The 14681-nt window shown below is 46.5% G+C and overlaps 1 protein-coding gene and 1 long non-coding RNA gene across 5 annotated transcripts in view; one reads left to right on the top strand and one right to left on the bottom strand.

The window, feature by feature from the left end:
- The window catches only part of PPP2R2D (protein phosphatase 2 regulatory subunit Bdelta), a 30023-nt gene extending 27386 nt beyond the window's left edge, over positions 1-2637 (bottom strand). For 2 of the 4 annotated variants that reach the window (XM_074831557.1, XM_074831558.1), the window contains exons 1-2: positions 2499-2632; positions 2097-2189 (exon numbers count right to left, since the gene is read on the bottom strand). In XM_074831557.1, coding sequence (XP_074687658.1) covers positions 2097-2189; positions 2499-2505 — 100 coding nt within the window. In that variant the 5' untranslated portion in view covers positions 2506-2632. Of the gene's footprint in view, positions 1-1848; positions 1916-2096; positions 2190-2498 lie in introns of those variants that run through there. The other 2 variants (XM_074831556.1, XM_074831560.1) reach the window with 2 other exon arrangements.
- A 6698-nt stretch (positions 2638-9335) lies between these two features.
- Positions 9336-14681, top strand: part of LOC141925688 (uncharacterized) — a 36389-nt gene continuing 31043 nt past the window's right edge. Inside the window, exon 1 of the long non-coding RNA XR_012623910.1 lies at positions 9336-9392. This is a non-coding gene — a long non-coding RNA (uncharacterized LOC141925688). The remainder of the gene's footprint in view (positions 9393-14681) is intronic.

Below are 14681 nucleotides of genomic sequence, written 5' to 3'. Positions count from 1 at the left end.
GTGGTTTTGGGTAATATTGCAGCAAGGCTATTTCAAGGCCATCAAATAGGTTTAGATGTACAGTGTGGTAAAAGATGTTTTAAAAAATGGTAATGAGTAAATATTTTCATAACTGGGGCCAAAAATCTAGCAAAGTAATTGCACCCTTATTGCATACTGCTGAATAAAATTCAGGCAATTATTAGCAAATAAATTGTATGTTTTCTTTATTTAATTCCAATTTCAAGGCAAAAAACTAACGGGGGTGGGGAGGAAGCCCACAAACCAAAATAAAACCAGTATAAACAATAAAGACAATGAGTCACAAAAACTGTAAGTAGTTCTTGTATTCCAGTAGGAAAACAAAACTCTAGTACCAATTCTGCAAAACCAGGTGCTGAATGATTGCTTATATTAATTGCCCTGTGAAGAAAATTAAATTCCTGATACGTAGTAGCATCATGCACAATCTGAAGTCCTCACTCCAGGAAAAGTCACATTAATAAGGTACATCCGGAAAAAATCCAGGGTAAGAGTGTTGAGCATTATCATTGCTATTTCCCCTTCCTATTCCCTAGTTACTCAAACCAGAGAGCTCGCCCCTCTCTAGCCAAAGAGCTCTGCCTCGGTGACGTGTCTCATCAGTAATGTAAGTTCCTCTTTGAACAGTCCTGTTACGCACTTAAATAATTAACTGGGGTTAGGACATATTGGTGGTTCAAAACCGAGAAGCTTTCCAGCTCTACGCAAATTCACGTCGCTCAGTAATTGACTGGAAGTAAGGTGCTCACAGAAGTATCTTCTTTGCAACATGGAGAACTGACTTTCAGCCACATAGGTGATAGATCCTAAGAAAAAAGCACCATTTGGGAAACTCATAGAAGCTACTTAAATACATTTTCATGAGAATTCTGGGAACTTCATAACAGCACAAGTTACAAAATATATTCAGGGGGAAAAAAGGAAGAAAACAACTGAGTCTGAGTACTAGTTTGTCAAGCAGTTTTCAAGTCTATTCCTCCCGTATCTATTATTTTAAATGGAATGCCAAACAAGTGGCATGAAAATGAAAACACTGTCAGCATAATTCCCCTGTAGTAGAGAGTAAGAAAAAATATTTACTTCATGCAGTAAAAAAAGATCCAAACCCCAAGACGACCACACACTGGCACTACTGCAAGTTATTTCACTTAATACAGTAAATACAGCTATTTCAGTTAATACAGAAAAAAATCAAATAAACAGCACAGAATTACGCTTCACACACAGACTTCAGTCTCTTTTCTAAACAGTATTGTCAGCCTGAACAGTTTGAACACAGAAAGTTTAGGAAAAAAAGAACTTTCTCTCAGGAGAGTCGAGCAGAACTTCACATCGTTTCTACATACTAGAGAAACGCTTTTTCCAATTGAAACATTTCTTATTTTCTACTCACCCCAAAGCGTGCTGTGCTTAGAAAGTTTCAGAGAAATGCTAAGGTGTGCCCGTTTTCCGTACTTCCATATCCCTATTTATAGCTCCCAAATGTTAACAAGTAGGAATAAAATCTCTTCACAGCTGCTGGAAGCCTTTAAACTCTACTTTTTAAATTAAGCACAAATGACAGACCTGCACGCTCTCTCTGTTGCTCTCTCTGCGTCAGAGTGAAACTTGACAAGCCTGACAGACTCCATTTGTGTGGTGTTTCCTTTTTTTTTTTTCCCTGGGTTTTATCACTGTCATTACTTTTTGTCCCTATGATTAAAGAACAGGAGGAAGCCACCGTGTCTTCTCTCCCAAAATAATTATGCTTTCCCGAAATAAAAAGAAAAAAATTCAAGCACATCGCCCTGGAAGCCCAGGCACTAGCTTAGTCATTGCAACACACACCCCATCCTCCGAGCCTCGGGCAGGGACTGGGGAGATGCTGCAGCTCAGCCGTTCCCAGCCGCGGCTCCTTCAGCGCGGGCGTGACACAGATGTTGAGAGAGGAGGGGAAAAAAAAAAAAAAAAAAAAGGGTGTTGGTGGCCGTGGCTCCGGCGGAGCGGCTGCCGGGGGACGGGAGCCTCCGGCAGCCACCGGCGCGGCAGAGCTGCTCGGCCCGGCGCGGCCCTCCTCTCCCCTCCCCTCCCCTTACCTTCCGCCACGTCCTCGTCGATCGCCCCCTTCACCTGCGAGAAGCACCACTGGAAGTCGTTGCTGCCGCCGCCGCCTCCACCTCCTGCCACCCCTGAGGAGGGAAGAGCGGGCGGTGAGGGGAGGGGAGCGGCGCCCCGCCGACCCCCGCGCCCGGCCCGGCCCCTTCCCCACAGCGGGGCCCGCTCCGCCGCCGCACAGCCCGGCCCAGCCCAGGCCGCACCGCCTCGGTCCCAGCCGCGGCCCAGTGCCCCGCGAGCAGCCCCGCTCCCCAAGTCCCGTCCTCGGGGCGCTGCCTCCCGCCCCCCGGAGCGGCGCGGGGCGGCCCGGCCTTGCCGCGCCCGGCGCCCGCGCTGCCCTCAGCCCGGCGGCCGAGCCCCGGCGCCGGCTGGCGCGGCCTCACCTGCCATGTCGCACGGTGCCGGTGGGGCGGGGGCGGGCGGCCGCGGGGGGAGGCGCCGGCCGGGAGCGGGTCACAGCCACCGCCGCCGCACGGAGCTGCCGCTGCGGGAGGTTTCGGGGTTTCAAAATGGCGCCCATTGCCGGTCGGCCTGATCCGGTGACGTCATGGCCCCGGCTCCCCTCAGGGATGGGGCGAGCGCGGGCGGCGGGGCTGGGCCGGGCCGGGCGGGGGGAGCGGCGGCGGCCCCGGGCCGGGGGAAGGCCCTGCCGGCAGGGCGGGCAGGCTCGGGCTCGCGGGGGAGGTGGAGGAGGAGGAGGAGAAGGAGGAGAAGGAGAAGAAGGAGGGCCGCGCCGCGGAGGCGCTCGCCGGGCGGGGAGCGGGGGGCTCCGACCTCCCCGTTTGAAACGGTTGAGGGCCGCGGCGGGCCCGGACTGCCCCAGCGGCCTCGCTCCCGGCTGGGGACAGCTGTGAAAATAACGTGTTGAGACGCTTTCTGGTTTATTTTCACTTGGTTTTTACACCCCCCTCACCCCGATGTTTAATTGTGATGCTTCCGAAACGCCGAACGTGCTTCTTGCTCGTTTGCCCTGAGCGCCAGGGCCGGGGCAGGGGGCGGGCGGCCGTGGCCCGGGGCGAGGGGAGGGGAGCGGAGCTAGCCCGGTCTCCCGGGGGGCTCACGGAGGGTCGGGGCTGCTCTGGGAGCGCTCTGGGGAGCGGCCTGTTGGTGCGGGCAGCGCGGGGGTCTGTCCCCTCTCGGGGTGGTGGCAGAGCTGTGATGGCGTCAGGAGATGCGGGTGGTGCCTCCCCGGGGCGGTGTCACTGTGGGCACCCGCGGCCCCCCAGCCGCAGCGGTTCGGCACCGACCCTGCCCGGAATGGAGCGAGGGGGCGCGCTGCCGCCTTGTGAGCTGTGAATGTTCCTGATGCTGTCTTTAGTTTTGGCCTCTTTAATGCTGATTGTTCTTATTTTTTTTCTAAATCGGCATAGATACTGAAAGCTGTGAAGATGCAACTTTTTCCCCTAAATCCTAAAGAGCAGAAAGAAATCAAAATTCATTTTGTTTCTCCAAAATTCCTGCGTCAATATATTTTTGACGTGTAAGTCCCTTCGGAGGTGGTACAACGTGAACGTTAAAGCCCTTATTGGTTGTAGGGAAGCACTTAGAAGGGTAACAGGTCCATGCTGTCACCTCTTAAATGTTGGGTATGTTTCCTAAACCATGTTGGTTGTAGGAAACACAAGCAAAGGCGGTGATGAACAGAGACTTGGTTAGTCGTCCTGAATGCAAATGACAAAGTACATCCTCTTCCTTAGGGAGTAAGAGTCTTGTTAGTGGTAAATCATACTAAATAAAGTGCTCTGCAGTGAGTCTTCCTCTCTTATGGAGCTGAAGTTCACCTGTAGAAGCCTCGGGATGGTTCTGCAGAAGGACTCAAGTTCAGTAAAGTTCTTCTCGGAGACGATTTCTGCTCTGGGCTTGCAGCCTCTTCCTGATACCTTAAATACAGAAATGCATTTGGCTTACGTTTTCTTTATTTAATTTCTTGGTATGCTGTCTGTGCCCACTTACAAATTTGTTACTTGATTTGTGTTGTTTATACTTTATGCAGTGTATTATGTATTTAAGAATTTAGTTGAAATTATTTTCAGCTTAGTGTTTCGGATGGGTCTCCTTTGTAAGTATCCTTATGCAGTGTATTATGTATTTATGAATTTAAAAGAAATTATTTTCAGCTTAGTCTTTTGGATGTGTTTCCCTTGTAGGTATAAGAAGGTAATCTTTTAAGGCAAACGGGTATTAGTTGCATTTTATTTATTACCTAGTCTCTGCTCTTCAGAGAGAACTTGTGGAGCAAGTTCTGTACTTAGCAAAACTCCTACTTGTCTGTTGAAAGTTGTCTGTTTTATTTTTTGATTGACTGGCACATTCAGCCCATAGCGATTAGCCGGCTATATCCATATATAAAATTAATGTTATACCTGTGTTATAATTTTATGGATACCTGAAATTTCTGTATTGAAAAATGAAGAGTATTTCACTAACGGAAATCCAGACAGTATTAGTTTTCTTTTTAAAGGAACTCGATCTTGAAGTTTTTACTTTTGAACGTTTTTTATTGCTTTGTATTAGCGACAGAAAGGTTTAAATAAAAAAAATTAAATTTATGCATACTGTGAGCAGAATAGCTATAGCTCAGCTGCAGACTAGGCCTTGCGCCTTGAAATCTTAGTTCAGCTTGAAGTAAACGCTAGCTTTGTTCTGTTACTTATCCGAGAGGGGAGGTTTTATGTCACACTGTTGGCCTGAGTCTGCTTAATGACAGCTACTAGTCATGAATCAGGTCTGTGACCTGAGCTTCTAGGAATTTTTAAACAAGAAACATTAATTTAAAAGTTAAATAAAAAAACCAGTGGAAACTCAGTCCATGCAAGCTGCAGCAAGGGAAACTCAGGTTAGATGTAAGGAAAGGGCTCTTCAGAGGAGGGTGGTCTGATGCTGGAACCGGGGCCCAGAGCGAGGGCAAGTCCCAGACCTTGGGGATGGTCTTGACCTGACTGGCCAAGGCTGTGAGCAGCCTGATCCACCTTTTAAGTGACCCTACTTTAAGCAGGGCTTCGGGCCAGATGACCTCGGGGGTCACTCCCAACTGAAATAGTTGGAGTCTACGATATACACTCAGTTAATTCTTACCTTAGTATTTTTGTGTGTGTGTTTTTGGCTTTTTTCCACTCTTTTGGGGCACTAATATGTGCATTTGGCGTGAACTAGATGCCTTTATATGCCATAAACTCATGTAAATTAATGAGTATATATAATCTGAGAGAGAGTTCAAATCTTGACATAGGTAAATCGTTTTGAGGATATCCTGCTAATTTGAAGACAAGTTAAAATAGCAAATAATTAAGTTAGTCTCTTGAAAGGGGTGCATGCATTTTCATTTTTCTAATGTATGTGATTTTATGAGCAGGATCTTTTTTAAAGTGTTCTATTCTTGTGAAGTGCTTTTTTATCAAAGTTAAATTCATTTGCAGAATGCACCTGTTCTTGGTTATATTCAAAGAAAAGGCTAATTAAAATGAAGGAACTAGTTAGTTTTTACAAGCTTTCTAAAGTTTGGAACTCAAATTCAAAAGAATGTGCTGGTAGAAGAAGGTTCAGCCCACTGTGATCTGTTGGGTGTTTTGCAGTTCCTAAACCTGTTTACAGTTGTCTGACACTTGGATGAGACTTTCTTAAAATATTACTCTGCTCACTTGCTTCTACCTGGGAGCTTGTGTTGGTTGCTCGGATCGGATTGCTGGGAGAGCTTTCCTGTGCTCAGCTCTGCGTGCGGTGGGGAGCCGGGGGCACAGGCTGTTACACAAGCAGCGGGATGGGGATGGGTGTAATACTTCCATATAATTCCCAGAACTAAAGCACGGAGTGTTTGCGGTGGCTCTTTCCAGTTTAATGGTTTGGTGACATGTATTTAGGAGTTGTGTTTGGAAGACAGTGACGCTTTGCTCTTGCCACACTTTGCAAAAAAAAGCTACTGACAGTGATGTTTCCAAACGTCCTCTCAAAATAGCATCTTGCCCAGCCAGCTGCTTCGTGCCCCCTGACATATGCAGTGTGAAATGTTGTTGCCAACTCATCAGCAGTTGTTTCTCATCGTATTTCCCATTATCTGTTTATGATTAAACAAAGCCCTGAACTCTGCTGGTGGTTTGGTGGCGGTCTTTCACTGCGATTGCTTTGAAAACAAAGCACGCTGAAAGTCTATTTTCAAAATGCACAGCGCAAGCCACGGAAAGAGGGTTTATCATAACTGGTTGGCATACGGAATCTGATTTCACTAATAGATACATATCACATGCTAATTGACATAAAACCATCTGATTATTCTGAGGTGAGAAAAGCAACAGATTTTTTTTCCCATGGAATTTTTGTCAGTCTTCCAAACTTCAGAGAAAATCTGTGGTTTAGAAGTTGGTAGGGTACTTATTAGCCCTGTATTTGGCTGTCCTACCTGTATTTTTTTACACTGTGCTTATCAATATGGTGTATAAACATGCTCCGGATGTCAGTCCTTAACCCTGGATTGGGCTGTGTTTAACTGTGGCAGTTTGCTGCCCTCATTGTCTTTGCCCCCAGCCCCCTCGTAGGTGGATGCCTGCTCTCACACGTGTTCCAAAGCCATGACCTGCAGACCCTGCTCTCTCTGCAATATTGTCATTTAGACGCTCTCCTTTTCTGCACCAAAGCCTCCTGGCATCCGAGCCCATCAGTGAAGCAAGCCCGTTTCTTCATGCCCAGCCTAATGTCCTCAAACTTGCGGTTCAGCTTTTCTCTCGGCTTCCTGCCCGCCCAAACGCCCGTCCTCCGGGCAGCACCATCACCTTCCTCGCTGCCACCGGACTGTGTGTCCCGTGCAGAAATCCCTGTGACGCGCTGCGGCCAGGACTGCCAGCCTGGCCCCAGCTGAGCCACGGCACCGGCCAGCGCAGCTCTTCCAGGAAGAAGCAGCACAACCTTTTTTTCCTAGCGCTAGCTTGGTGGCTGCTGCGCATTTCGTTTGTGTGTTATGGATAGCTTCTGTGTGAGGGAATGGAAGGGGTGATGGCATATGTCTGTTTACAGCTGCAAGGGCAAAGTGTGCCCTAATTAGTCACGATTTCTTGTCCTGCTTACCTTCCAGTAGTATTGTCAGGCACTTCACGTGGTTGTTTAGAGAGGAAGGAATGAGAGGAGAAGGGAAGAACCGCGGAGACCTTCACTGCAGCTGACAGTCATGATGAATATACCTTGGGAACATCAGCTTTAGACATCTGAAAGCAGTGTTTTTCCCCCCCCAAAATAGAAACAAAAGAAACTCTTTGATAGCTGAATCACCTCCTGACTGAAGAAAATGTCTGTTCTAATGTGTTTTTCATACTGTGATCCAGTAATTGCTCTCTGGCATTGTAAGGAAAGATCTTGGGCTAAACAAAAACTTGAGGCAGCTCCTCAGCACTCTGTGAACACTTCTATATAAAACACTTTTCTAGTAATGTCAAAAACATTGCTACTTGGAGAGGATCTTGGGAGCAGTTGCTTCTTATGCCTGGTTGAGGAGCCAGAGGAGTATTCTACTAAATTGCACTGGTGTGGATTTGAAAATGGGTTTTGCATTTTACTCAGGACCAAGCCAGGGATTACATCTCGTTTCATGCAGTAACTCGCTGTGCCATAAAACAGTAGTTGGTAGTAGCTAAGATTAAGTGTGGAGATTACCTCCTAGTTCGGCCTTTATGGCCCAGTCTGTGTAGATTGCGAAAATTATGAGTGACTTTACCTTCCCTGCCCTTTTCTCCTCCCGGGTACCCTTTAGCATACTGCAGTCAGCTTTGCCATGCTGGCAGACAGGCAGTAATTTTGATCAACGCTATAGCCTTTGTGTTTTGGCTTGTAATTTCAGTCCACATGGACTCATGGTTGGTAGTTGGCTTCTTTATTTAATTTTATTCTGTGTTTGCTGTAGCACTATGCTGCCACCAGCATGCCCTAGTCTCTCTTTTGGCACGTTTCTCTTCCTGCACTGAAGCCTTCTGTTGTTTGTCTTCATTCCGCAGTCTCTGATTATGCCCAGGCAGCTGAAACCCTGGTCTGGAAGCTGAATGACTCAGTTTCTCCAGGTACCACAGTCAGCAGTTGCCCCGATCACTCCAGTACAGGTTACTGGGGCCCTTCAGAGAACACTATCATAGAAGCTGTATTTTCAGCTTCTTTCTCAAAAATGAAGTCCTTCCTCGAGATCCTCTTTCCTGTCTCCTGCCCATAGTACCACCTTACAGAAGTATGTGGTTGATGGCAATGGGTAGTAGTTGCTTTCAGTTCTCCTTGAAGGTGGGTTCCTTCCTCAGTGCTGGATTGTTGGACATTTAGCAAAATATTCTTACAACAATTCTGTGTCGTTTTGCATCTGTTTGTGCTCTTTCTTCTGATTGATTTGGCTCATACAAATAATTTTAAGGCATAGAGAACATGAAGTATGGCTATGGATGTGATCTGTTTGAATGTTTTGAGGTTGCAATCTCTTTGATCAGAGCCACCTTTAATTTTTAGTTCTAAGATAGAACCATAGAATCACTGAGGTTGGAAAAGACCTTTAAGATCATTGAGTTGAACCATTAAGATCACACTGCCAAGGCTGCCACTAAACCATGTCCCTAAGTGCCACATCTACATGTCTGTTAAACACCTCCAGGGATGGTGGCTCAACCACTGCCCTGGACAGCCTGTTCCAGTGCTTGACAACCCTTCAGTGAAGAAATTTTTCCCAATATTCTATCTAAACCTCCCCTGGTGCAACTTGAGACCATTTTCTCTCATCCTATTGCTTGTTACTTGGGAGAAGAGACCAATCCCCAGCTCTCTGCACCCTCCTTTCAGGGAGTTGTAGAGGGCGATGAGGTCTCCCCTCAGCCTCTTCTTCTCTAGACTAAACCCCCCCCCAGTTCCCTCAGCCACTCCTCGTACAACACATGCTCCAGACCCTGCACCAGCTCCATTGCCCTTCTCTGGACACGCTCCAGCCCCTCAGTGAGAGGCCCAAAACTGAACCCAGTATTAGAAGTGCAGCCGCACCAGTGCTGAGAGCAGGGGGACGATCCCTTCCCTGTCCCTGCTGGCCACACTGTTCCTGACACAAGCCAGGATGCTGTTGGCTGCCTTGGCCACCTGGGCACACCACCAGATCACATTCAGCCGGCTGTCAACCAACACCCCCAGGTCCTTTTCCACCAGATGAGTTCAGACAGTACGTTCTGTGCAGATGTAAATATCTTTCTGCATTCCAGTTTTCTTCCATCCAAGTAGGAAAGTGCCAGCAGCCCCTGAGTGTTGTTTCCTGGGTGTGCTTTCCCCGCCATCAGGTAAGGTCCTAAAAAGACCTCCCCAGCATGCCCTTCCCATGTGCAGTTTTCCCTGTTACTCAGCACTGCTGGGGGTTGTGTGGTTTATTTGCACGAAAGCTAGGAATTCTGTCTTGTTTCAAATTAGGTTCATCTTGGTTGACTTTAAGGTTATTATTTCCTTTGACATAAGTGGTTCTTTGCTCTGTCCTGCCCAGAGCCAGGCCCTGCCGTTTTGCTCCTTGTCCATCATGGTTCCAGACGCTCTGCATTGCAGAGGTGCTGTCCCTTCCTTTCTCAACTGGGATAGCTATCAAAAGGAACCGGGGGTGTCATTGCAGTCTTTTAGTTTAAAATGGGAGCCAAATGTTTGCAATCTTGTTGGTGTAATGAAAAAGAAAGAAATGTCTGGTTTGTCACTTGCTGTATTTCCTGATTTTGTTTTCTACTAGTGGTTAGAAGCCAGCTTCCCTGAACGCATGGTGGTCTCTTATCTAAACAGACTTTGTTTGGGGACAGTGGGTGTCACTTCTCTGTGATGTGCTGTCCATCCAGAGATGGCCCTTTGTGCTATTTTAAGACCTATGCAGCTGATGAACTGTGAACATCTTGCCAAAATATTAATTTCAGAGTCACCTTTGAAGGGAAATTGTATTATTTGGTTTGAATGGAATTGCTCATCTCTCTGCTTCTCCCAGATTAAAGTAGAAATTGTCTTGATTTCACAAGTTGGAGAAGACGGATGTCAGACACAGAAGTGAATTAGTCATATCTGTGATAGCAAGATTTCTGTTCTGTGACACTTTGCTAAATGTCAAAGTCTCATTCCCACCCAGCTGCAGCTGCTCCACTCTGCAACTTCAATTAAAACTTCAGAATAATTCCAAACATTTTTGGGTTTGTCCAGCCTCACCCAGATTTTAATTGCAACTTGTGCATTTTCCACTGGAGAAGAAAAGTTATAAACCTGTCACAGCCGAGGTGTGAGTCAGTGCTTTAGCTAGGTGTGGCTGCAGATACTCCACTCCTTTGACTTTAGGAAGTCAGTCATCACCCACATTTTAACAGAAGGGGCAATTAAACATGGTATAGGACTTACTCAACTCTGAAGTGTTTCTTCCTCCATAAAACTGATGTGGATGCTTAAGGGGGGATGAAAAGAAAAAGAAACACCTCTCTTTGAAAAGAAACTGTTTGAATTTTACTGTAAACACTCAGGAACACACCTATTTATTTGAACACTGGGGCAGGCTGCAAAGAGAAGCACTTGAAGGACCTGTGTGTGGTGATATACATCAAAGTAGGAAATAGCATTTTTTTCTTGATGCAGCTTTTCTATTTTGAGATATTGAAGGCTTGAATGAAGACTATTTTTTCCCCCTTCTTATGATGCTGATTGCAGTGTATGATTTCAGGAGGGTCAAAAGACCAAAGGACCATATGGACCAAATTCATGACTTAAAAATAAAGAAGATTAACAGGCCCTTGTACGTTCATTGTTAGCTACTGCAGGAAGTGCATGTTCTAGCAACAGTGCTATAATAAACCCTTGGCGTGCTCTGCTCCTGAGGCTTTGGTTCGGGAAAAGTGTTAGGGGAAACTTATAAACAATGTGGGTTTTTTTAAGAGAGGTGGGACTAAATTAAATGTTGAAACCTTTTCACAGCCAGACAAGTATACTGCCTACTGTTTGTCCAACAGGGTGATGCTTTTTGGTTGGCTTCCAGACCTATCATCCTCTTAAACTGGTTGACTTTTCAGTATGAATTAAAAATACAGTGATAGCGATAGTGTTTGATAGTGACAGTGATTGAGTGTTTAAGCTATAGTGAAATAATGAAGAAAATTCAGTGTTGAAATAAGTAGCACTACCATATGCTAGAGCTAGGTCTGGTCGGAAGACTCAAAAAGAGTACTTGAGATGGCGGTGGATATTGGTAACAGAATATGTGTTTTACTACAGGCTCAATATGGTGAAATTTTAAAGGATTGTAAAATTCTTCTGTCTTAAATCTGTCTGTCCTGTGCACCTTTTAGCATTAATGGTGTGTGTAGAGGAGTAAATTCCAAACCGATGAAAGCTGCCACAAGTATTTTGGGTAGTTTTATTGCACCACTGTGCCCCTTCAGGAATGTGAGTAGAGACAAGGGTGTTCCTGCTGGAAAGGCAGGCTGTGAGTGACAGTGCACAGGGGGATGCCAAGAGCTGTTGCGTTAAGCATGCTTTTGTGCTCCAGCCTGTGGAAAACAGTGGGCAACCTGCTGACACCCAAGAGCTGCTGCCCCCAACCGCAGCAGGAGTTGTCCATGCTCTCCACTGATGCCAGGGAGGATCGGGCTGCCTCTACGTGCACTGGTGTGGCCCTCCAAAGTCCCTATTATTCAAAATACATGTGCCAGTGATGCACCGATTTGCTGTGAACTTCACACATGTGTTGCAGGTCTCCTAGAGACCTCAAAAATGAGAAAAGGAATGTTATTGCTTACAATAGTTACAGTTTGACTTGTAAAATGTTGCGGGAAATAGACTTGCGAGCCTTTAAGGTGTCCTGGGCTCTAACCGCCACGAGACAGCCATGAGTGTATTCCCGGGGTATCGTAGCCATGTCCCCGTGCTACAGGCACGTGCAAGGCCAGGCATCAGGAAAGGAATAGCAGTTCCCTGGCTCCAGAGACCAGCAGCCCCTCACAAATCCTCAGCTGCGCAACAAAGCCCTTAAATGTTCACCTGCCAGAACACGTAATATCACAGATAAGCTCAGCAAAATTGGAGAGCTGTCACAGTAGTAGATACTGTTATGCGTTGGCTACTGGTGTTAGTGGCTAAATGCTTCTGCTCAAACTGGTCAGCTAAAGAAAGGGCTGCTAGCTCCTGTCCTCCAGCGTGGAGTGAAGCTGTAGCTGTGTCCTCAGCAGAACTGCACGAGCTGTTAAATACGGTCTCGCACTGGGAAGGGAGCCAGGGCAAACAACAGTTTGAGGAACACAGACATTTGCTAAATATTTGTTTCAATTACTTGAACTACCCTGTATTCTTACCACAAGCTTATAAAGTGTTTATAGCCACTTCCCCACTGAGGATTACTGACTGAAATGGAATATCCTAGTCATACAAGAATACAAGTTTTATTAGTAGTGCACGTTGTCTCTGCTTTTAAACTGTTTTTTTAAGTCAGAGTTCCAAAGGGAAGCCTTTTGCATCAATTCATTTACATTCCAGTGTCATAAAAGCTACCAACAAAGGCATAGCCATAAAAAAAAAAGTATGAAAGTTCTTGTTTTGTTGTATTACAAGCACTGGTTGGTTACCTGGGATGATGCCTTCAAGGAGGTTTGCTGGGATAGGAGTCGCTGGGTACAGGTTCATCTGTCTGTGCTGGTTTGCTTTTGCTGTCACCCAGATGGACAATTTTAGCTGTACATTCAGCTTATTCCAGTGTTGCAGTACACATATGGTTAATGCTTTTAAACTTGTCTGCGTTTTGTACAGTGTTTCCAAGGTTTAACCTTTCTTCTTTATCCTCATGCTAATATTTTTGTCAAAACTCTCCTCTCGTCATGTCTGGGCTACTGGAGCCTTCCCCTTGGTGGTCACCTGTCCAACCACAGGTTTGTTCAGAACAAGTCACCGTCCTGCTGCTGGTGTCGACTCTTGGTGCGTGCTCTGATAAAAGAGCATGAGCCCCTTCACAGGTTCTCCTGCGTTCAGCACATCAAAACCAGGCATCACACTTCCCATTTTACAAATCTATATTAAAACCTTTTGTTATCTTAGACATGTCATAAATATTAATTCTTGAGGCATCCCAAGAAAACCCCAAATCCTTCTTGAGGGCCTCAGCCCAGAGAATGGCCATGGGGGAGCAAGGGATCCCAGGCCCCGTGTGCATTCAGCCTCCCCAGCCTGGGAGAGTGAGGAGAAACAGTGATAAACAGCCGCCAAAATTATCTCAATTATAAGGTCATGGAAAAACATCTTTCCATTGAGAGCTTGAAAGCACTGCCCTGAGCAATGTTGCTGAGTGATGTCCGTCAATCCAGTTTCGTTTGGAGTTGGTCTTTGCTTTTTTTCCATCCTGTATGAACCTCTGGATTACATGTCTGGCACAAGTACTAGGTCCCCACCCCAAATTCAGCATCAGGTTTCAGGTACTCTGACAGACACTGAAAGAGAAGGTGGTTTTCCTGTAATCAAAGTGAAGTTGTTCTCTCTAGTGATTCTAAAGATGCGGGAAGCCGTGGGGAGAGTGGGGCTTGCTAAGAAGCCACTACACCAAAGCCTCCTTACAGCAGGCTTTCTTTATAGGAAGTTGAGCTGCTTAAAAGTCAGAGAGAGGAAACTTATTTTGATGTAGGAAACCCCATGATGCATTTCAGAATAGGTGCTGACCTAGGGCAGAAGGGATTGTATGGACGGCTTGCAGAAACAGTCACAGCAGCGAGATCGGTTTGTAGAGTGCCAGTTCTCCTGCCTGTGAAACCAAAATCAATTCCTGTTCCTGCTGGAGAGGCAAACTGATGGGGTTGAAAAAGCTGCCGTCTTCCACCTTTGGCTGTTGAAACTTGTTGCTTCTGAGGAACTGGATGAGGTTGGTGTCTGGAAATGGCTTCGCAGCTTTGATGGAGGTGGTTGTATCTCCTGTCTCTATCTCTGTTCCTCTCCAGCCCGTGGCCTTTGTGTTAAGCGTCAGCAGAAGTGTGCTGAGATGTGGAGGTGGCAGAGCTGGGGAACAAAATACCTCTTAGTTCATCAGCAGTTTGAAGTAGCCCAAGAGATTGCCAGGGGACAAGAGGTATGGATGAGACAGCAGAGGAAGTCCGGGTGTACCGGGATGTTCGGAATTAGGCAAATACCTGAAACGACCAGGGTGGCTGTCAGGCGGGGAGGAGGTGATTGTGTGGTTGTAGATCTACTGATGGTTGCTGTTGAGGGCTGAGCTGATCTGGAGGTGCTGCTTGTCTGCTTGGCGTTATGACCTTGCCCGTATCCCTTACCCATTCTGCTGCGGGCACTGCGCTTTCACCCGGGCTCTTTCAGTTACTGCGTTATGGAGATTTACGTTTGTCCTCGGCTTGAGAATTTAGGCTGTGGTAACTATATTCAAACTGCCGTGTAAACTGACAGTAACATGGATAGATGCTGCGTCTTGACACTTTTGTGCAATCAGACAGAAAATGAAGCTGGCTGCTGGGAATTAGGATGTAACGCTGATAGATTCCTCCTCATTCGGAGCATTGTTTGGGTAGTTCGTATCAATTTAATACTGTTTAGGCTAAAGAAATTATGGACGGTGTGTTCTCGAGTCTTAT

The sequence above is a fragment of the Strix aluco genome, chromosome 7, assembly GCF_031877795.1.
Source record: "Strix aluco isolate bStrAlu1 chromosome 7, bStrAlu1.hap1, whole genome shotgun sequence".
Taxonomy (NCBI): Eukaryota; Metazoa; Chordata; class Aves; order Strigiformes; family Strigidae; genus Strix; species Strix aluco.
This window is presented reverse-complemented; position numbering and strand designations above follow the sequence as displayed.